Below are 24181 nucleotides of genomic sequence, written 5' to 3' on the forward strand. Positions count from 1 at the left end.
GCCAAGCATCTCTTAAATGTTTAATCTGCTATATCTGTCAGCATTGAAGTATTTTTAAATAGAAATTCAAATGCATGGATGAAACGCATTCCTTACATATAGAGGGGCTTTGTACAATTTTGTCCAAAGAGAACTAATAGCTAGAGCTACAAAGAAACTTCCTGGAGAGGAAAAAAACTGTGTAAGCATTCACCTTCTACCTAAAAAATCTGAGGACTTCAAACACAGTTACCAACTGCCATAGATTATTTCCCCCATCTCTCTCTCACATTAACACCCTCTTAAGCTTTTAGTCTTCATTATTAAATTACTCTTTCTCTCTGCTTGCTCCACTCACCATGAAAAGCATATTAAGCTATCACACCAGTAAGTGCACAATTATTTTAAAGGTACACTTTAGCACGAAAGCTGCAGTGCAATGTTAGTAGTCTAACTTTTTTAACTACTGTATGGGTTAAGTTAAAGAGTAATTTGACTCTTAATTTCAGTAATTTCAGTTACAAGTATTTCTACTGTGTGTTAAATGTAGTTTCACAACTAGAACATGCTGATGGCAACAATGCATTAAAAATAACTTTCCCTATATGTTACCTTAACCACTCTGTCACTGACGAATTTCTTCACAGTTCCAACCTAAAGCAAATAGCTAAAATGTTGCTCATTCTTGTCAGAAATACATTAAACTGTTATAAGTATATTTACAGTAAACCTGCATAATAGATTCTTATAACCATGTAATCTCCATTCCAGTGTACATATCCTCAGAAACAGGGCTTTCTCACAAACCTTCAATATTTCAAATACAAAGTCGTCCTAATAGTCTGCTGACAGCAATAAAATGCATTAGTCCCTTAAAATTATAATTTCCAACTTAACTGCACTGTCAGTTCAAAATAGCTGTCACTGAAGGGATATCAGTCTTCTCACTGGCCAGCAAGAAATGAGCCTGCTATAAAGTCAGAGTATTTACCACTGGGAAATCTTATACAGAGATATGGAAGTAGGGAAAAAGTTGAAGCTTCCCTGATTTTACTACAAAGACTACATGGAACCCAAAGTTATCGTAGGTCTCTAACCCTATCACTGCATCTTGGAACCTAACAAGAAAAAATTCTCCTGACAAAATCTGCTATTTTGAACAAAAAGATCTTTAATCCCAAGAATCATCTGCGTTCTTAGCTCTGCATCATCAGGTACAGCTGGACATGAAAGCCTCCCCTCAGGTGCTATATAAATTATGAGTTTTCCAGTATTTGTTAGTTGCAGTTGAAATAAAAATACTTTTAATAAAATAAAAGTCATAAAATGGAAAACTTCCCCTCCAGTACCACTTTGATCAATCAGCCTCTCCAATTTTCTGTCATAAGTTAAAATGCTGGGCAACAAAACCCATGGCTTTTAAGTTTTGAGGTGGTGGACTGGTTGTTCATTGATAATAATAGCAATTTAAAAATTATTTATTCCAAAGTTTCTCTGAGCTGCTGTTTAAAAAATATAAACCCCCTACTGTTGACTTGAGAATAAACCAAAAACTGCCAGGTAAATAGCAAATTGTCAGAAAAGCAGCAGAAGAACTAATTAGCTTCAATCTGAACTACCGAGTACATTTTAAGGGAGTTCACAATATAAATTCAACTTTCAGCCTTCTAAAACAGGTCATACTGCCAATCCTTCAATAGACACATGGCCAAAAGATAGTAACCCATCTCAAGAGATCAGTTAATTTCTGCAGTTGGCAACTTGCAGTGATTTCCACATCAAACTCATCCTTAGCAGCACCTACAGTTTTGTCACTGACACAAGATCAATACTAGCAGCATTTTAACTAGGCAGAACATGGGAAAAAACCATGAAGTAAAAGGATGCAACATCCCGTTTCCCAAGTAACCTAACAGCTGGAACAGAAAGCTGAAATTATTTGTACTGCACGTGTATTAGGTTATCAATCCTTGCTGACTACATTGTTACTGTAATAGTGTAGAATGACTTCCAGGCAGTCAGTATCATGTATCTGTTGTGGTTTTTAATTATACACACACAGATAATATTTTAAAATATGAATACCATAACAGGAAATTAGATATCACTAAATAGCTGTGGTTATAAACCTAAAGTGCCTAAAGTTGTTCCTAAAGTTGTTTTAAAAGCGTAAAATTCATCAAAAATTAAAATAAGATTCTCCAAGTTTGTCCTTAGTCAAGATCTTCTGCTTCAGCATTTGAATATCACACAATTAGCAAGACAAGCATTTTTTGACATCAGAGTAATTGGTATTTTTCACATTTTGACCAGCCATTGTGTCATACCAACCTCTTTCATAAATGCTTTTCCAAGGCGCACTACTTTTGCAAATAAAATAGGATCATGGGACAGATGAGGACCAAGGTAACAAAGCATGTTGAACACTTCCTTTCTCAATTCCTCAAAGCTCTCTGCTTGTTTTGGTGCTCTCTTGTTTGGCAAAGAGGAAATTGGTGACCCTTTAGCTCCTTTAGGTACACCAACTCTGAAAAATAAAATGTGCAGAATTTCACATGAAATAGAAGTGACAACTTTAGAAATGTATTTCTAATTAGGCTTATCAATGAATTCATGCTGTAAAGAAATTCTTTTTCCCCTGTGTAGCAGCAGAGTTGTGGCTGTCACTTTACCTGCGGTACAGAGGCTCAATTGTCACGTGGACGAGCCGGCAAAGCGCGATCGCAATCGGCTTGTGCGAAGTAGAGTAAAATGGAGGCATCTGATCCATAATACTTTGTGCATGGTGCCAATCACCAATTTTTAATAAGGCTTCCAATAAGCCAAGTTTCTGATTATCAGGAGGCTGCAAGGGAATAAAGAAAAAGTGTGTTCATAAAGTCTCCTTAATACTTCTCCTTAAGCAGCTCCATCCACAGCGAGAGAAAAACCCTTGTATATCAACCATGTAATAAAAACATATGCAAAATAAAACTTAGCTAGACATTTAGACAGTAATAAAACCTCAAAAGAAGTTATAAACCAATCCATGTAAAATTTAATATTTGGATCAAAGAAAAAGTTAAAATAAAACAAAATTATAAAGTTGTCTGATGTATGTCTGATCACGTACTTTTTCAAACTGTCACAATCTATTGCAGCTTGTTTCCTTATAGTACATTTTAAGAACAATGCAAGCACTTAAGAATCCTTTATGCCGTGTGTTTTACTGGGTTTAAAAGCACAAACTTCTCTTGCAAAAGCAGATTAGAATAAAAAAAAAGCTAAGCCACACTCAAACCCTTTCTCCATCCTAGTGTGCCTGTACGATAAGTTTCACATTAGCATCTATTCGAGGAGACTCTAGACTTAAGTGCAAGTCTACGCAAAGTTTTCCCAAAATTCCCTTTGCAATACAGGCATAACAGGAAACAGGACTCTACAATTAAGCTCATGCCTTAAAGCACTTTTTCAGGGGCAGAGTATTGATGTGTTTTATTGTTATAAATTGGTTTTCCCTGGCCCCCAATGACTAACACTAAGGAAAACTGGCTGCAAGTAACTACAAGCCGAAGACAATGTTTACACCCAGGGAAGGAAGATTACAAGTCTATGACAAAATGGTATTATTTTAAAGCAAAATATAATTTTATTTAAACCACACAAACAGAGAAGGCCAAGTGACAAGAACAGTAATTACTTACAAAACAGACACTCCTGCAATTCTAGTTTGTGTGGCTTTAGTGGGCTTTTTTCCCTTTTAAAACTTTATCACTAGCACATATTTTTCTGATAGTTTTGAAAAGAGAAAACAGTACAGTACATAGTAACATGCAGAGGAAAGCTCCACAGCAAAACCAAGTAAGGTCCCTATTCATGCTGAACCAGTGGAGCTCACACGCTGCTTGACTTTTGGGTAAGCAAGTTCTGACATGAGCTCTCCAAAAGCCAGTCTGGCACAGAGCGGTCAGTCCAGAACTGCTGTCAAACCCATTCCTGCTGCCCACACTCTGAGCTGTCTGGATGTCCTATCACACAGTTATGGCAAATGCAACTTAAAAGGCAGAAGTAGGTAGCACATTTGTCAAGACTAAATTATTCATATTAGAGTCATGAGATAGTAATTAATTTTAACCACACAAAAAAAGCACATTATGGATCTAAAATAAAGGCAGGTCAATACTTTTTAAACACTTCTTTCCTTATGCAGGCATTTATTCCATGATACTGTCAAAAACAGTATATTAAAAATGATGTCCTGGATACAATGTGCCTAAACTCAGGCTGGCAACACCTTTCACATGCAGTTACTCTCCTAACTGCTATGAAGTGCACAGCTAAGCACATACAAAAAATACTTCTAACACAGAAACAAGCTTTTCAAGAAACAGCACACATTGCATAACAGTGTGTGCTGTCACAGAAATTGGTTTCTGTTAAGTATAGCTCTCAATTTTCCCGTCACACAGTCACAGACTTTGTCATTTTAATCCTTCAGAAAAATGCTGCAGTTTCTGCTAAAGCTTAAAATTCCCTTTTCTTAATTCTAAAGCTTAGCCATGAGAGCTGTCTTAATTCCTCTGACATTACTTGCAATGCAAACACTCCCCATGTCCCATCAAGAGTTTATTTTTCCATCAGAAGAGGGTGACAAGCACACTTCAGAAAATTCTGGGCAGCTCCATCTCATAGCAGAGAAGGTGGGCCAAAGCAATGTGGTGTAAGCAAAAGGAAGGGGATCAGAAATTTAAAGTGAGTGAAAGAAATAGGCAGCAGCTGCGGCTGCAGTTGAGCATCAGAGGGCAGTAAATGCATCAGGTGCCTGAGGGAAGAAAATGGAATTAGATTTTTCAAGCCAGGAAAGAAAAATGAAAGGAGGAAGGAAGGTCAGAGATTAACAGAATCAAGGTGGTGTAGAAGAAGTAGGAATAGGTAGACAAACCAGATTGATAAGGAATACAGCAGGATACAGAAATTCAAGAACAGAAACAACTAAGACAAATGGATCCCTCCCCCCACTCCAGCATGCAACTTAAAAATGCATATATTAAGCATTTCTTTTTCTTTTTTTTCTTTTTTTTTGTTTTAAATAAGGTTTTAAGAAGTACTTAAGCACTCAAAACAAGATGACAACAGAATGGCCTCTAAGAGATCAAATAACTTTGTTTCTAATAAGGCTTGGACACACTAAATCAAATTAGACCCAGGGCAACATAAATCTGACTTAGTAGGAACTCAAATGAAGAGTACAAATTTACACATATGGAGATACAGGCTTAAAAGAAAGCGCAGTGAGCAGTTACAAGTAAAAATCCTCAGTTAAAAGCTCTTTCTACAATGCAGGATAATTATGCCAACTTTCCTAAGTCTGGCAATTCTTTATGTCCCAATTCTTGATTGAGAGAACTAATGTCCTTATTTTTATGAAATCAACTAGGATTACACTACCATGAATCCTACAAGTGCAGCTGCTAAAGGCTGTGAAGTGTATTAATGCTGGGGCATACGAGCTGATACAACAAAAAGGGAAGGAAGAAATCAATCAGCCATTGAACCAAGAATATTTTATGTACAGAAATCCAGAACAAACCCCAAACCATGCATTTTTGCACATTCAGTATAATAGAAGTGCAATCGGAAGACAAATACAAGCCATCCAAGAAGCACATAATTGCTTTTCAAATAAATATAAATATGTTTCTATAACAATTCTTTTGTTTTATGTAATTCAAATAATTTTACTGAAAAGAAAGCTACTCAGTTGCACCTTTTCAGTCTTCTCCTCCTCTTTTTCCTTTTCTTTCTCCTTTTCCTCAGTCTTTTCAGATGATAAGACGACCATTGTAAGTTTTCTGACAATTTGTTTAGCTTCTACTATCTCCCGCTTGTGTTCCTCGGTGATGGCATTATCCCCTGGTAGAAGCTGAAAAAACAGAACATTGTATCTGAAAATTGAAGTGACCACCTGCTACTGTGGATCACCTGAGCTTGGAGAAGAACTTTGTCCTTTCTTGTTACTAATCTGACAGTGTTTCAGGGTACCAGTTTCTTTTCCTTGCTGCCATCATCCCGAACAGGCAATTACACTAACAGCAGACCATTCTGAAAGCAAGGACGCATGAGAAATAATACCACTCTACTTCTTCACAACCATTCGTTGTCCGAGTCCCCCTTGCCCACCAATTTACCATCCAGCTATAGCTTTATGGTGACAATTGCACACATACTCCATTATAACATTAACACAACTCAGTGCCTTTAATCCAAGTGAATATTCAAAATAATGCTCATCTAAAGGGAAGAAAAATTTAATTGCCAAGGAAAACCAGGTAACCTACTTAGCCACACACTTTCATTGCACATTTATTTTAAAGAAATAACATTTGAAGCTTACCTAATTTTTTATTTATGGGCAATGTGGGTTAAACACATGTAACATCTGTTCTTTAAAAACCTTCTTAGATAAAGTACCTAGTATGAAAAAAACCTCAGCATATTCTTGTACTTAAGAATAATCGGGGGGAGGAATATAAGTCTACACTCAGAAATTAAAAGGTCAAGTTGTGAGATAAAAGAAAAACTCTTTTTCTGACAAAGCCAAACTTCAATTTAGCTCCTGAAACCAAGATCACACTTTCCCTGCAAGAAAGTAATCAACTTACTGCAGTCATGACCTCTTTTCTTCTAATGGTTTTAACAAGAGAAGATTTTAATTAGTTTTTCTTTGCCCAAATTGATCATTGAAGGAGGAAAGAATTTGTCCATTTCACAGAAATTTGGGGAAGAACCAATCCCACTTGGAAAGGTAAAAGGTTTAAGGAGCTGCATTTTTCTAATTTGAAAACACAGGAAAACTACTAAGCTTCACCAAGAGGCACCTAGTGTGGAATTCCAATGGGTAAACTGTATCTTTAGGATGCCATACATTCTATAGGGCTGTGTGTATACACACACTAATTGAGAACAGCTTTTACAGGCTTGGAAGGGCAGAGGTGGGGAGAACATTCTTAATATGAGTGATAATCCTGGCAGTGCTCTCCTATGGGAGCCACACAATGAACATCCCTCCAGACTCAACACCTACATGCTAATTATTTGATAGAAACTTTCACAGCAAGTTAAATTAAGCCTGAACTGAAAAGAGATTAAAAAAATACACCATCTCAAACATGCAGAGACAGAAAGATTGGCAGAGAGATTCTGGAATGAGACTGAGAATCACCATCATGCAGGTGAACAGTGCAAATGACTGCAGGGACCCTCAAGCCTGAGCCTGGCAGAAAACATGCCCATACCTGCACAAGTCTGAGCCGAGATTGCACAGGCAACTGTAACCCCAAGTCTGAGCATGTTTTGTAAGCTTACAAACATCCTCTTAAAAACAAGCTTTATCATCACACATTTCTCACTCCACACCAATTATCTGACACATGCACTCGTACTCTTGCTCCGCCCAACGCTTTTTCAGCCAAAATACTTCTATGAAGCCAGGGACAGTTATTGGTGAGTCAATATTGATGAGATTGTGACTAAGGCTACGAAATGCCACACAAATTAATGGCAGGACTACATTCCAAACTTTCCACAGATGTAACCAGAACTCCTTCCTTGATTTCAGTGGAAGAGTGGAATCTTAAATTTCTTAAGACTATCCAGATATTCTGAAATTAAAAATTCTTGTATAATGTAAAATTAATTTGATAACTACAACATTCTGTTAGCCATTCATCAAACTGGAATGTTGGTTGGTTTATAAGAGAATAAGTCTTTGATGATATCTGAACACGTAAGTCCATTTCCTTCCTTCTACCTAACAAATGGTCAGAATTCTTGTAGAGAATGAGAGGCCTATTCAGGAACCTGCAAGCATTTAAAAAAAATAACCCTACTATTAAAGTAAAGGAATGTTTGGAGCTGATTGTCCTACCACTCTTCTCAAAAACTGATCTTGTAACACAAAACTCAATGGGTCTAACTCTTAAGGAAGGCTACTTAGGCATTTACCTCCAACTTCCTACTCTGCCAAAAGGTAAACAATCTGGAAGATGCTACACAGATAATTCAAATAAAGTTTATCAGCATTCATACTTCAGTGTGTGCTTATTTGAATATGTGGCATTAAGAAAGCACTGAAAATGTTAAGAGTCACTAAATATTGTACACCTACAGGCTATTACATGGAATATCATGAACTTGAAAATTTAGAAATAGGATAAAGTATCTGATTTTCTTTTTTTAAAATGTCCTCAGCTTTGGCATCTAGCAGAGTAGTACTGTCACTTACATGAACATAAAGATCTTCCAAATCTATGAGATTATGTTGCAAAAGGACAGCAGCAACTCTGTATAAGGAGGAAGGGGTCTCACCACTTGGATCCTAAAATGGACAACATCAAAATTTAAGAAAAAAGTAATCAGACCACAGCAGAAGATTATAAAACAGGAACCACTCAATTTCTGTTCAGATGAAACATATTAACCCACAGTTCTCCTTGTTACCATGTTATTTTAACAGCTATAACTTCCAAGTCACTAGACTTCACTGCAATACACGTTCAGTTTTTTGAAAAACGAGAACTTTATCTTCACACCCTATGGTTCTTTTATGCAATTCCTAATTATACATTAAAAAAAAAAAAAACCTTGAGTATATTATCAAATATTAACCATGACTCCCCTGCAAACATGCTCCTCACTCCTGGGGATAAGTCCTGCTTATAATGTACAGTCTCTTTGTTCATGCCAGTCCTTACATAACTCTACAAGTTCAAGTGGAAGGTATCAAGATTGTTTTCAGCTCTTTTTAGAGAACATTAAGCATTCTCCTGTAAAATATAGTAAGAGACTCCCACTCAAATAATGAAATTATTGCTTTTAATACCAGAATTTTACAACTTAAAAACTAATTTCTGTGTGTAAAAAAAAAAAAAAAAAAACCAACCCAAACCAAACAACAAAACAACAAAACACCAAAGAAAAAACAAAACCAAAACAACAAACAACTGCAGAAAATCTGTTATTACTGACTGCAGTTCAACCACCAACCATAAAACCCAAACATTAAGAATAGAAATACATTACCTGATAAAATTTGAATTTGAACCCAAGGATATGGCATAGAGTTTGAGGCTCACACATGTACATGTAAGACTCTATCAGTGGTACAAAGAAATCATCATACTCAGGCCTGCACTCATAGACTTCTAGGATGATATCCAAAACTCTGTTAGGGTCAAGATTAAAACATCCTAGAGGAGAAGGACAGACCAGAAAAGTTTAATTTTCATCTTCACTCTGTTTCTAAAACACAAATGGATTAACTTTTAAAATTAATTCTTTTCAGTTAAACTTGAACCTGATTTATCAGCAGCAAAATAATCTGGATCATGTATAAATACAGCACTGATCATTTTGATTTGTTAAATATTGAACTACACAAAAATACTAAACAGGACTTCCAACCCAGATTACAGCAAAAGCAGAAATTAACAACTTAAAGGGAACATTTAATAGTTAAAAACCTGATCTCATCAACACCACAGAGCCAGCAAAAGGCATGGGCTGCTGCTGCTTCTCCTGTGTTGCCACACATTTTCATTCAGTCACACAAAACAGCCAGCTAGTAATTATTTTACACCCCAAAAACTGTTCTGGTTTGAGCTAGACCCTGATCCTCCTGGTGGTACTGACCTGTTAATTCAGCATTATTGCCAGCACAAGAGAGAACGGTTTCTTTATTTGAAGGGGAACAAGCACTTTTTTTATAAAATGGCAGCATAGCCTTTTGCCCATTACTGCACTGGCACCATATGAGACAGGCATTGGTGCAAACATCAATATATTGTAAAGAATTCTTTATTCAAAATGGAAGTGTAAAACAAAGGTAATTACAGGTATTTCCTGTTTTTAACATTCCCCACTTTGACTGTGAGATTCTCATCATGACTCAATTTAGAAATATGGAAAAAAAATCACTAAAAGAACCAGATAAAGGAAAAACATTTACTACTTCTCATTTCTCTTCACAAGGAATCACTCATTCAGTATCTTCAAGAATAAAAGAATGTTCATGCATTGAACTGATACATTCAATAGCAAAAAGCATTACTTTGTTATGCTCCAATCTGCCTGATAAGCACATCTTCAAAAGATGCTAAAATCACAGTGTGCATATCTAAGGCTACACCATAAATTCAGTATTTAAGTATACCTACACAACATTCCCAAAATTAATTTTTTCACAGAAATGAGAACTTCAAAATACTGTAATTCTATCCAAGATGATCTACTTCCTATAGTCATAAGATCATACAGTAAAACCAATACCCATATTTTTCAATAAATTCCTTACCTATTAAAGATTTGATATTTTCAAGGATTAAATCACTAGTGATATTTCCAGATAAGTCTTGACCCAATTCTGCAATGAGCTTTGCATAACCTTCATTCTCCTCTCTTAGCAAATTAAACTTCTGTTGCTTATAACTGCAAATAAAGAAAATTTAATACCGTTGTGTAACATGCATCTAGTGAAGCTTACTTATGCTCTTAGCAATTTGTTATACAAAATGCTTACTTTAAACACATTTATAAGAACTTGTTATTAACCTGAGCTGTTGCAAAAACTATCAAATGCAGTATATGAATACCTGTAAGGGAGCACACATTCCCTAAAGAAATCCAGCTCTTATTTCAAATGCAGACAATTAAAAAAGATTAGACTCTGGAGAACTGCTCTGTGGCAGTCCATGCTTAAGGACCTATTCATATTTCATGCAATGTTCTTTGACACTGAAACTCTGGATGCAGAGACAAAAACCAAACACACACCAAAAAACCATAACCTGTGTTGCTCAAACTAAAATAACTATGTTTGTCTAGTTATGAAAACAAAACCTGTACTTAACTGATGCACGACCAATAATTAATTTAGCTATACTTTGTAAATTCCCATATCACAAATAAATATTAATTCATGTGTGTATATGGAATCCCTGTAGCAAAAGCCATAGCTAACATGAGAAATATTTTATACTTCTCAAGAGTTTGAAAACTAAGGGTTAACAAAATTCTTTTGTCAATGGCAAGTAAAAGTGCAGCAAAACGTATTTCCCAAATAAAACTGAGTACTTGGTAGAAAACACTGTTACCAGACATTGCCCGTCCCCACCCGCTCCCCAAATACCCTTGTCCCAAAACTTACAATAGTTTTGTCTTTATTTTAACAGATTTTTGATTGAACTGTTGAGACTGCTTGATGAGTCCCAGTGACTCCAGTGTCTCTGGATCTAAACGCTCCTTTAGGACAGTGTCAGATACAAGATACTAAAAAACACCAAAAACACACACCAAATGTATCAATTACAAAGACCTAGAAACCACACAATTATTACTTTATGCTACATGTGCATTCTGACTACAACAGAAAAAAAGTTTGCATTTTGCTTCAAACACAGAAGCAGACAAAACTGACACACTATTAACTGAAACTGGTATTTTACAGTGGTAGATTTTATATACAAGAGCACTCTGAAGAAACAAGCCCTAGAGTCTAGTTAGTGGTTACCAAGCATACATTACATAGCATCCAGGGACATTACTACCAAGAACTGCATCTTTACAAAGCGCATTCTTTATTTTTTAAGAAGTCTTATTTTCATATGCTGAACTTTCCTACAAATCAAGCTTATTCCATGCCTTTAGGAAAGCTACTTCTCAACACAAGAGGAGGTTACATAAAGAAGTGCAACTCAAGGCATACTTCAGAAGCAAAATTTCTGGTAAACTTGCAGGTGGAAAATTTAAGTTCTCTCAAAACTCTTTAAAGAGCTCAAGAGGGAGCTGTACTATATTAGTCTATCACAACACTTTGGAGAGAATTTTTAAATCATTTGGGCATTTGGAAAACACTCTTACAGTCTTTTCCAGAGAAAAATAAAATCAAGCTTCATCACTCCTATTTTCCTCATCAAATTCTGACATGCAATTTTGCCAAAAGACTTCCCAGATGTAACTTACCAAACAGGCCAATACCAGCTGTGTAAAGTGATCCCTCTTATTTTTTTCTTCTAAACAACTTGTTTCAATATCTACAAAAGAAGATTGGGGGGGGGGGGGGGAAGCAATTTTTACTTGTGAAATTTTGAGTTCTTTCTTTTATTAACTATTCTGATAAATACTAATGATAATACAAGGCAAAGGAACTTATTGATAACATGGCAGTTTCTTGCCACTTCTCACCTACTCATCCCTCATGGAGTTCACATAGTATTTGGTGACAATTCTCACACATCCACAAGTCTCATGAAAAGGTAAAAGAGAAACCAGAGGAATGCTGCAATATTTTTTCTTGCCATTCTCTTTGTTGCAATAACATTTATGGCAAGCATTGAAGATCAATAATAAGCACAAAACCAGAAATGCAAACCACTGAAGAGAACTGCATGATCCTGGCCTTAAGGTAATGTCCTAATCTTTTTCCCTGCCGCTTCAGAGAACTACCATTTACTGTCTGTCTGCAGTCTTTTAGCAGCTATGGTGCTGTATTACCATTGATTTCTTTTGTATTGTCAACTACTGAAAGCAATTCACTCCTAAGGAAAGACAGGCCATAGAACACTGGCCAGGGAAGCAAACCTTCTAAAGCAGTTTTAAAAAAGCACATCATTACAGGAAGTGAGGAACTGCACAAGGAGTAGAAAACTCCATAAAAACTGCAAGACAGACATTACAATAAACAAACAAACAAAAAACCCACCATACGTAGCCACAGAGAAAACATCAGCAACAAATATGTCAGAAAGAAGACCCTAAAGAGACTGAAAACCAGTGACGTAGCAGGGTAAAAGTGGAGGCAACAGACCAGCCTGGACCTTAGCAGCCAAGACCATCAGCCAAAGAACAAGCTGCAGTAAAAAATTTTTCCAGTGTATGTGGATGAGTGGGCATATCAAAATTCTCACATATTGAAACACATACAATTGGGAAGAAAAAATCCTGATAGTACTGATTAGAGTAAAAAAGGGGTTAGAGGAAACAAGCAAGAAATAGTCGAATGTCCTTTGTCCCAAAGTTTGAAACCCGGCTCCTCAGCCATACTATTCTCTGATACTTGTGAAAACATGGCATTTGACTACACACTAATTTAAAGGAAAGAGGGGAAAAAAAAAATAGTAAAAGACAGACAGATACACTAGTTTCAGTTTAAGTAGTTCAAGAAGCAACTACTTCAAATCTTCTAATGCAGATTAAAAAAAGTAAAGGACATCAGTGTAATACTGCATTGTGAAACCCAGTTATTACAAAAAGATGATACAAGTACACAGAATGAAACAGTATGAATAAAACAAAGTCAAAATTTATCATCCAGATGTATAAAACCAAGGCTGCACATGCAAACTTAATGAGGTGCCTCTCTTCACAGGAAAGCACAGCACAGAAGATGTCTCACTCCTTCAATACACAGAACTCACAGGATCTGTGATGAGCAGATCAGTAAAAGAATTTCCTGAAATTTATTGAAAAACACAGACATGGAGCAAGACAGAAATTGCAGGCAGTTACGGTTGAAAGACATGAGAGCAACAGCTTTGGATCAATATTACAACATAGAAATCCAGAAGTTATCACCAGAGTAAGACATGCACACCTTTAAAGCCTGCTCAGCTGGCAGACAGTGACTCAATGCCATTTGCCCTTAGATTTCTGGACAATTAGCTCCATTTCACTAACACTGACTGTACAGACAAAGATATTTACAGAATACATTCTAAGGAGAAAGGATCTACCTACCAGGAAGTCAACTTTTATTAAAAATATTTAAGAATGATAACATCACTAAGTCACTGATGCCATTAGCTAACAACCAACATTCTTACAAGTTAGCCTCTTTAACTACTCTTGGCAGATCAACTTCCACTGCCTTTAATAGGCAAACTTCTGGAAACTATAACAGAACAAAGCAGAATGAAGAGACATTAACAAGTGAAGTACAGATATACTGAGGAAGAATCAACACATGCTTTGTAAAAAGAAATCATGCTTTACAAATTTAATGAAATTTCCTGAAGAAGTCAACAAGCAGATACACAAAACATGAATTTCTCCAAATCTGTTGCAATGCTGAAAGGAAGGGAACCCAACTTACCTAATATGCAGAATACATCAGCTAGGATAGAAGGCATGTCTTCTCGGAATTCCTAAGAAACAAGATCCCATTTAATGAACATAGAAATTCCAATATGCAAACTTAGAAAATGTTTGCATTATATAAAATAATGCTTCATCATAAAGTTCTGATTAATTAGTAATGCAAGTTATTTATATAACTGATAATTCATAATAATAATGAAGATGTTTAATTACTGATGAATATCTAATGTAAGAGCTGTACTAATTATTGATATGTAGTGAAAGCCCGTAACCTTGAAATGAAATTTAACTGTATTTTGTGACCAGGGACAAAACTCCCTGGTTAGTCCCTCCACCTCTTTAGCTCAAGGCTCTTTATCCCTGTGTGAGGAGTAGAAGCCCAGAAAGTGACCTGCAGTTTCTCAGGCACCACACAGATTATGATTTCCTACAGCAATCAAAGATCCAACATTTCACATGCCAGCCCAACAGCAAGATGCCCTACAGCCTTGCCTTCCCTCAACATCAATGTTAAAGTTCAAAAAACCCAAAAAGGTTATGCTAGACTACTGCAACACATTTGTCCTTAATGTTCCATGCACATCAAATCAGCAATTTACCAAAAAGAATAATTTCTAAAAGACTGAAACCAGGTGGCATTACAGATGTGCTGCATGAGCAAATGACATTTCTAGCACTTATTAACAACTTCAGTCTTCATGTGCCCTTAAAAAGGGATTTAACTTTTAATTTATACTGAAACATCTATTCCTCACCATGAAAAGTAGAGGGAAAAAATGAAACCCTGCCAGTCTACATATATATCAAGTGTACATAAATGAAGAATTTGATAAGAATTTCTTTTTAGACACATCAAAGAAAAATATCTTGAGTATCTTCCTGCTTGGATGTTATCTGGGCTTTTATAAGAAAGATTTTAGTAAGTATGCAATTGTTACAAATATATACTTACTATGACATCACCAAGAACATTAGAAGCTTGATCATGCTTTAAGTTTCCTCTGACAACGTGGTAAGCAAGCTCATACAAAGCCTGCTGAATATCTGTTGAAAGATAAGAGATGACTAAGGAACTAAAATCCTTTGTCTGTTAAGGCAATGTTTACAGTAATGCTGCAGACTTCAGACAACAGACAAGTAAAGGGGATATGCTTCCCTTACCAATAAAGGAGATTACTTTGTTATTGCTAATAGATTAAAATTGATCATCAAAAGCTAAGGTTTCACACAGGCATAAAGTGAGCAATGATCCACTTTCTCTGGAGAGTCCATGGAATAGCATTAAAATGGGAAGAAAAATTACCATCCTGCATACAGTAACCTGAGTCTTGATAGTTGGCTTAACAAAGACACCTTTACCTTCTAATTCCCATCAATATCATATTATACATGTAGAGTAAACACGACAGTACTTTCCTAGTCATGTCTCATCACAGATACGCTCTTAAAAACTATTTCTCTAGATGAAAGTAAAATTTAATTGTAGAAAAGATGCTTGATAAGATTATTTTTCATTTTTTTAAGGAAAGTCTCCTATAACTCAAGAATGCAACCTTAAAAATGCTTGTAATAAGCTGAAGCACTAAACAGAGGTATTCCACTTGAGAAAAACCTTGCAATGTAAACATGGTGGTTGTAAAATATGTAGGTTCTTAAATAATACACAAAAATGTTGTAGTTTTATATGAAAAATAAAAAAAACCCATGCTTTCACCTTGCACTTTTACCACATGGTTTGCTCAATAAACTATACTCAATAACAAGTTATACAGATCTTAATGCCTTAAATCATGCAGTCAGTAATGTGGTGACTACAAACCACTGTGGGTGAATTAAAACAATTTATTTTTTACACAGACAGGATAATTTCACATTTTCACACCTTAGGGTTCATATATTTAACTTTTAAAATAAAAGCTAGTTTTATGTTGAGTTTGCAAAATGGAATTCCATTTTCTACAGCACAGATCAAACACTGGACGATGCTGCCATGACCCACTACAAAAAAAATCCCTGGATGTCTGAAAGCAATCCTTGTAGTGGATGTTTGTATTTGTAGTATTCACCTTTAGCACACACTAATGGTCACCATACATGAACATTCCAAGCACATACATGAAAAGGTACCATAATCAACTGTTTCCAGGCTTGTTTTCAATTTAACTAAAACCAACAAACAAACCACACAACTTACCTCTGAAACCCACATCATGATTTTTGTTTTCACTGAGAGCACGACACAGCTGCACACTAAAATAAAAGAATTTTTAAAAACAAATCATTAGATACTAGCATACAAATGTTTTGAGGTTCTTTTTTCATTGATGCTCTGGCTAACAGAGCTTTAGATTTGCACAGTTTAAATGGATGATGACATTTTAATTTCTCCAAAGTAAACCCTAATTCAAAGAATTTACAGCAAAGAAACACAAGATTCCCAGTAGATCTCATACACATATAAATATTCTTCCTAAAATTATACTTCCTTGAGGAAAGTAAAAACATGAGGCAATGTGGGAGCAGGGAAGTTCTACTGTCATTATCCAATGAGGAAATGCTTCTCACAGAATTACTGCAACTATGGTAGTTTTCAAACTCCTGCTTGTAAAAAACTTTTAACATTAAATTATGTGATTTCCTCATGCAATGTTTCACCAAGAGTAAGACAGAATTTTACTTTGTTCTAGTCCCTAAAAAACTCCACTCTAGGAAGCAAAAACCTGTCATGTTGCATTGTCACTGGCTGCTCCCAGGGCTCCCTCAACCAAACAGCCATATGCAAAAAGCACTCCAAGTACTCTGCAGACTGTTACATGAGATCAATTAATAGTTCTCTGTGTTAGAAAATAAATGCTTAAAGAGCAGGCTTCTTCACTACACTGACAGCTTAGAAATGGACATGTTTCCAAGATGTAAGGATCTTCCCTCTTCTCTACCACTACTGTCACCCCAGCAAGAGGTTTCAAAAGCAGTTTCATATTTAAAAGTGACAGTATTTAAGAAAGGTAGTGATTTATCTTTATCATAACAGACACCAGGGAATATTTTAAGAACTTTTGTCACATTTGCACATTTTCAACCAAAAGTTCACATATTTTTCAAGTATCTTTCACGTGCAAAAACTGAGGAGGGTATCAGAGCTATGTCTCAGTCCTACATAAGATGGCAAGACTACAGTTTGCTGCGGGAGCCATTTTAAGCTGTCTCAAGTAAGGCAGATATGTGCAATTGTTACAGAGGCTTACCATGAAAAATAACAGTAAAAAATAGTTCTGTAGCAATCCATTACTCATTCTATTTGCATCCTATATAGATTACCACTCCTCTAGCAGAGCTAAACAGCTGTTCCAGCATCAGAGAATTATAATTAGCAAATATAAGGTATACACACCCTTCAGACAACTGGAAACTAGGGAGTTTCACACATCACAATCAGCAGAAACACAGAACCTCAGCAAAAAGCAAAGGTAAGATGTCTTAAACACTACTGAAGAGAATGCAATCTGTTTGGAAATAACCAGAATAGAGACAGCAAAACAGGGGAATAGGTATTTTTTCATTAATGGTAAGTAAATATTTTCTTTAAATAATAGATTTTTCCCCCAGCTGTCCCCAAACAGTGTATCAATTCAATAAAAATAATTACTTAAATTTTAATTACTTCTTCATAAAGAAGGTACCCTATACACACTCATTTCTGAATTCTGTATATAAATAACAGTAAATTGAAACATCAGATAAAAAAAAAAATTCTGAGATAGACATTTTGGCCCCTATGTCTTAAGATGGTATCCTCAACCAGGTTACAAGAGCAACAACCCTGTCAGCTTGGACTGATGAGTTCTCTTAAGTACATCTTACTACAAAATCAGAGATTCAACCCCTTCCCATTCCCTCTCCAGCAGTATCAAAACAGTATTAACAACACCACATTACTTTAAGACACGAATGTGCTTGATCGATATAGGCAAAAACTCTAAGATGATCTGCAAAACAACATGCTTAATATTTGCAACTAGAACTCCCTGAATTATTAAATTGGAGAAAAAAGGAAGGCAAAAGTATTTCTTTTTATGATTCTATTCTTTTCTAGAGGGATCCTCTCAAAGCAAGACGACCTTTCCTGTAGGTGCTGCCAGGCAGTACAGCTGCACTGATTTAATGGCTTGTTGCTGCAGAAATGGGACACATTCACAAACACTTCCTCCCTTCTCAGCAGCAGTTTTAGCCCTCCCATCAGTTACATCAGTGCAACTGACAAACCTGGCAGAAAACTGGTCAAAACCCAAGTCTTCAGCCACTTCTGCAAGTTGAAGCACTTACCAGGAGGCCACAGAGACACTCTGGAGACTGAAGACAAGGCAGAAGCCCTCCTTTCCAGTAACAACAAGCTAAGTGATTAGTTAATCTAGTCTCAGCTGAGTGCATGAAATTAAAATCAAAACAGTTGCTTCTTCACAAGATACAATCTGGTAAGTGTTCATTAGACTTATTACTCTGACCTGGTAGCTCATTACTACAAGCTTAGGATGGAAAACTTCCTCTGCTCTACTAAAACTTACATCTCTTCATCTGAAAGTAAAACTGTCAAAAACATTTTTTTAAAAACCAATCACTTTTGAAAACCACAGTTTCAAAATTAAATTTTTTTGGACTATGATGGGATAGATTTGCTTAGAACACAAATTCTGAAGCAGTGTGAACAAGTTTGCATGGCAGAGGCAGCACCAGAACTGAGACGTCCCCACTCGTTCACCACGTCCTATAACCTCCATTTCACTCCCACACAGGGATTAAAGCAGCAATTATCACAAAGTGCATGTGCCTGCAAGCATTTAAGTATATGCATAACTCAACTGATGCAGGTAGTTCTTTAGTTGAGATAAAGTACAATCAATTGCATTTTGCAGTCAGGATGGCACAACTACACCAAAGTCTCTTTTGCTGCTTCTCAGCCCTCCACTTGCATGAGCAATGTTACAGTGTGGAGCTAAAGTAACGAACAAGCTGCAAGTGCCTGAAAGATGGAGTCTCAAAATTTCACACTCACAGAATGTTAAGCTTCTTCAGCTTATCTTGAGGCTTAGCACATTGCATGAACTGCCAGGCAGGTACTTTATTAAAGCCCTCCATCCATGCTAAAGGCTCCTTGATGTGTTGAATCTCTCACAAAACAAGGTAAGGTACCAGTTACTATGTGTTATAAATGTCCATGTGGGCTGCAGTCATAGACCAGCATCTTGTTGTGGAACCCATTTTCCTACAAAGACAGCACACACAAGTAGGTCTACAAGGAGTCCAGACTGAGCAGCATAAGTAGTCACCCTTAGACTCCAACTTCATTTGCACACCAGTATCTGGCAGTAGCAAATACACAAACATAATTTAGTAAAGTGTACTTAGAGACAGATCTGAATAAAAAAGTGGCATGTAAGATGACCACATCCTGACCAATGTAGTTTTTTCAGGTACAAACACTTGAAACTGCCACATTTATGTATTTTTATTAGATACTATTACAATCAGTAGCTTGATTAGTTAAATCCAAAGCTTGTACAGTTTTGACCAATGTCTCTGAACAATGTCTTGGAAGCAAATGGTCACTGCTGCATTACTAATTAACATTATGACACTTAAGACATAGAAAATCCTTACCTTCTGATTTCTGGATAGCACTGTTAAATCATGACAAGTTGATCACATAATCAAAAATATCACACAAAAAAACCCCAAAAAAAACCCCAAAAACACAACCCCCCCAAAACAAAAAAAAAGAGAGTAATTATCTTAAGTATCCATTATTAATCCTAGTAGATTAATAGTAGATTAATCCTAGTAGATTAATAAATCCTAATAGAAGTTGAAATGCCAAACTAAAACAAACCATTTTCTTCTCTCAATAGTCTCATGGTCCCCCAAAACACATAAATGTGTTCTAATTTAGGTAACTACTAACTGCCAAAATACTATCTCAACTGATCTAGCCAGATCCTGTAAGCCTTTTCATGCTCCAGCAAGTAAATATTTTTCCATAAGAACAAATCTTTTCTAGTAATTATGAAGGGGTTTTAGCCCCCTAAAATGCCTACCAAAAACCTCCTACATTTTTGTAATTCTTCTATTTGCTAATAATGTCAGTTTTGCCATTCTTCAGCATCGTTCCCCTCCCCACTTTTTTAACAACATTTTAATGATTTGTCCTCACTTTCAACCACAAAGACCAAGAGTAAACTTACACCTAGACCTAATTTTTATTCTTGGGCATACTGGTATTAGACAAATAATTCAATAAAAATAAGTAGTGTTATTGCATTTATTCCCTTTTACTTTAATGCTTAAAAGCATTTCATGTGTTTCATTCTGAAATTATAGCATCCTAGCTCTGTTTTCCTCTAGTTAATCAGGAGATAGGAAGTTTTGGAAAAAGAAACAAAAAGTTACACACTGAAGACTCTCCCAATAAAGCTGTCTTTTGAAAAAGTTCTCTAAATATTGTCTACAGGCATATACTTCAGATTCTAGAAAATAAGTTCATGCATATTTCTCAAATATATAAAGCTACCACTGCAAAACCTGACGATGTTATCCAGACACAATTACATTTCTTTTAAAACATAGGGCCTCATCTGCAAACTGCTCTTTAGTCACACCTGGAACATCATTTAAGCAGTCTTCCAAATGAAGCGCAAGTACCACAAGTACAGGAATCTAGCTAATTATTTTGTTTTATTGGTCCCACAGCAGATGAACACTCTCTTCCCATCCTGTTTAAGAAGTACTGCTCTGAGGGGAGAGAAGACTCCTAGAAGGTTTTATCATGGTCAAAAGCCATGTAAGTTGTCTCTTAACAAAGCTCAGAGCGCTGAGAACCCAGTGAGACCAGTGCAGCTGCCATTACGTGATCAGCTATGAAATGTCTGTTCTCTTGCAAACTCCAAGCAGCCTCTCAACACGTTCAGCTTGTGTATTAATACAAATAATGGTTCCAGCATAATTCAAACCAAAAATTACATGGCTATAGAGGGGGCCCCCTTCACTACAAAATGGTGGCTCTGGAAAGAACAGTGTTTTGTGCAGGGATTCTCTACATTCTCTAATCTCCAACCCACTGCCATTTCCCCTCATGCACAAAGAAGATTCATTGCCAAAGCAGCACAACCTTTCAGAAAACACGAACAAAAGAAAATAAAAAAATAAGTGATTATCAAGAAGTGTTTCTCTAAGTGATCCCTGCAACATTCGTATTTAAAACTCCAAAATTTAAAATTTTGTTGTTACTTACAACAGAAAACAAAAGCACATGGAAGAATTAAAATAAGAGCACATAAAAACATATAGCTAGCGAAGAGAACACTCCTGTTTAAACTAACAGAGAAACATAAAATGACCAAAGTGGTGAAGCACCCCTTGAAGAGCTGTACTCCTGAAACACAACATTTAGTGAACCTGCTACATTAAGATGGCTTAAAACAGACACAGGCCCAGAGTGGAAAGCTCCTGGCACACCTGGATTAGTTTGAGAGGTTGCAACCGGACCCCTCCGTGCACAAACGTTACTTTGTGGAATAGAACAAGCGCGACTACCTGATCGTATTCTGCCTGGATCGAAGAATACAGGGCCAGTCCCATCGGAACCGGTAAAAAAGTGGGGACGGGGGCTGAGGCCTCTGCCAGAAATGTCAGTACTGTAGAGCCAGCGACACACGGACGCTTCAGGGTCCGTAATACCACGGGGGGCGGCCGAAGATGAGCCCGACCCCCGACAAATCTGGCCCAGAGGCTGGAAGGGGGCGCTCCGGGCGCCGGGAAAGCTGGGCCCAGCTACGGCGGCCGAGCGTCGGCGGAGGGCGGCAGCACCCGGCCGAACCGGACGGGAGGGCGGCCCAGGTCCTCCTCCCGACCACGGCTTCGACCCCACGCCCAGCAGCAAGGACGCAGCCCCGACCGACGTCCCCTCCGCCGCCCCCAGCCTCCCCGGGCCGGCGAGGCCCGGGCACCCTCGCCCCCCTTTCGCAGGCCGCAGCGCCCATCCCTCCCCACGGCGCGGCCCCGCACTCACAACTCGCTCTTGCCGCCTTTCTCCCAGTTCTTTATCCACTCGGCCGGGAGCAGCGCCGCCATCTTCCCCGTGCAGCGCCGAGGGCCCGGATGGAGCGGCGGCGGCGCCGGGTCAGAGGGGACGGACGGGCCGCGAGAAACCGCGGGACGCGGCCGCGCCGAGCGGGGAGGCGGCGGGGCGGACTGCGCCTGCGCGCGGGGGCCGCGGGGCGGTGCCACCGCCGCGCGTGTGCGTTAGAACCGCGGGGCGGGGCGGGGCGCGCGGCCCTGCGCGCCTGCGCGCTGAAGGCCCGGGGGCGTTAGAGCCGCGTGGTGGTGCGCGCGACAGAGCCGCGTGGTGGTGCGCGCGCACGGGTTAGAGCCGTGTGTTTGTGTGTGGGTGTGGGCGTGGGCGTGGGCGTGTGTGTGTGTGTGTGTGTGGGTGTGCGTGTGTGCGTGCACGGGTTAGAGCCGTGTGTTTGTGTTTGTGTGTGTGTGTGTGTGCGTGCGTGCGTGCGTGCACGGGTTAGAGCCGTGTGTTTGTGTTTGTGTGTGGGTGTGTGTGCGTGTGCGCGTGTGCGCGTGCGCGTGCATTGGTTAGAGCCGTGTGGTGGTGTGTGTGTGAGTGTGCATGGGTTAGAGCCGTGTGTTTGTGTGTGTGTTTGTGTTTGTGTTTGTGTGTTTTTGTGTGTGTGTGTGTGTGACTGTGTGTGTGTGACTGTGTGTGAGAGTGAGTGTCTGTGTGTGTGTGACTGTGACTGTGTGTGTGTGTGACTGTGTGTGACTCTGTGTGTGTGTGTGACTGTGTGTGTGTGTGACTCTGTGTGTGTGTGTGTGTGCACGGGTTAGAGCCGTGTGTGTGTGTGTGTGTGCAAGGGTTAGAGCCGTGTGGTGTTGTGTGTGTGTGTTTGCACGGGTTAGAGCCGTGTGTGTGTGTGCACGGGTTAGAGCCGTGTGTGTGTGTGTGTGTGCACGGGTTAGAGCCGTGTGGTGGTGTGTGTTGTGTGTGTGCACGGGTTAGAGCCGTGTGGTGGTGTATGTGTGTGTGTGTGTGTGTGTGTGTGCACGGGTTAGAGCCGTGTGGTGGTGTATGTGTGTGCACGGGTTAGAGCCGTGTGTGTGTGTCTGTGTGTGCACAGGTTAGAGCCGTGTGTGTGTGTGTGCGCACAGGTTAGAGCCGTGTGGTGGTGTGTGTGTGTGTGTGTGCACGTGTTAGAGCCGCGTGGTGGTGTATGTGTGTGTATGTGTGTGCATGGGTTAGAGCCGTGTGGTGGTGTATGTGTGTGTGTGCGCGTGCACGGGTTAGAGCCGTGTGGTGGGGTGTGTGTGTGTGTGTGTGTGCACGGGTTACAGCCGTGTGGTGGTGTATGTGTGTGTGTGTGCACGGGTTAGAGCCGTGTGGTGGTGTGTGTGTGTGTGCACGGGTTAGAGCCGTGTGGTGGTGTATGTGTGTGTGTGTGTGTGCACGCGTTAGAGCCGCGTGGTGGTGTATGTGTGTGTATGTGTGTGCACGGGTTAGAGCCGTGTGGTGGTGTGTGTGTGTGTGCGTGCACGGGTTAGAGCTGTGTGGTGGTGTATGTGTGTGTGTGTGTGTGTGTGTGCGTGCACGGGTTAGAGCCGTGTGGTGGTGTATGTGTGTGTGTGTGTGTGTGTGCACGGGTTAGAGCCGTGTGGTGGTGTATGTGTGTGTGTGTGTGTGTGCACGCGTTAGAGCCGTGTGGTGGTGTATGTGTGTGTGTGTGTGTGTGCACGGGTTAGAGCCGTGTGGTGGTGTATGTGTGTGTGTGTGTGTGTGTGTGCACGGGTTAGAGCCGTGTGGTGGTGTGTGTGTGTGTGTGTGTGTGTGTGCACGGGTTAGAGCCGTGTGGTGGTGTGTGTGTGTGTGTGTGTGTGTGTGCACGGGTTAGAGCCGTGTGGTGGTGTGTGTGTGTGTGTGTGCGTGTGTGCACGGGTTAGAGCCGTGTGGTGGTGTGTTGTGTGTGCGCAGGTCGGAGCAGTGTGGTGGTGTGGTGTTGTAATGGCGAGCACAGTAAAC

General features: G+C 38.9%; 1 protein-coding gene across 6 annotated transcripts in view; it reads right to left on the reverse strand.

The window, feature by feature from the left end:
• Window positions 1-22362, reverse strand: part of THOC2 (THO complex subunit 2) — a 49658-nt gene extending 27296 nt beyond the window's left edge. For 4 of the 6 annotated variants that reach the window (XR_011004101.1, XR_011004102.1, XR_011004100.1 and 1 more), the window contains exons 1-12: window positions 22169-22362; window positions 16304-16359; window positions 15062-15153; window positions 14105-14156; window positions 11977-12047; window positions 11162-11283; window positions 10310-10443; window positions 9040-9206; window positions 8243-8335; window positions 5726-5881; window positions 2652-2824; window positions 2311-2506 (exon numbers count right to left, since the gene is read on the reverse strand). Coding sequence is in view for 2 of the 6 variants with exons in the window: in XM_068204839.1 (XP_068060940.1) it covers window positions 2311-2506; window positions 2652-2824; window positions 5726-5881; window positions 8243-8335; window positions 9040-9206; window positions 10310-10443; window positions 11162-11283; window positions 11977-12047; window positions 14105-14156; window positions 15062-15153; window positions 16304-16359; window positions 22169-22230 (1374 nt within the window). In the remaining 4 variants the exon portion in view is untranslated. The remainder of the gene's footprint in view (window positions 1-2310; window positions 2507-2651; window positions 2825-5725; window positions 5882-8242; window positions 8336-9039; window positions 9207-10309; window positions 10444-11161; window positions 11284-11976; window positions 12048-14104; window positions 14157-15061; window positions 15154-16303; window positions 16360-22168) is intronic. The other 2 variants (XM_068204839.1, XM_068204838.1) reach the window with 1 other exon arrangement.
• Between the last annotated feature and the right edge of the window lie 1819 nt (window positions 22363-24181).

Source organism: Anomalospiza imberbis, chromosome 14 (assembly GCF_031753505.1).
Source record: "Anomalospiza imberbis isolate Cuckoo-Finch-1a 21T00152 chromosome 14, ASM3175350v1, whole genome shotgun sequence".
NCBI lineage: Eukaryota > Metazoa > Chordata > Aves > Passeriformes > Viduidae > Anomalospiza > Anomalospiza imberbis.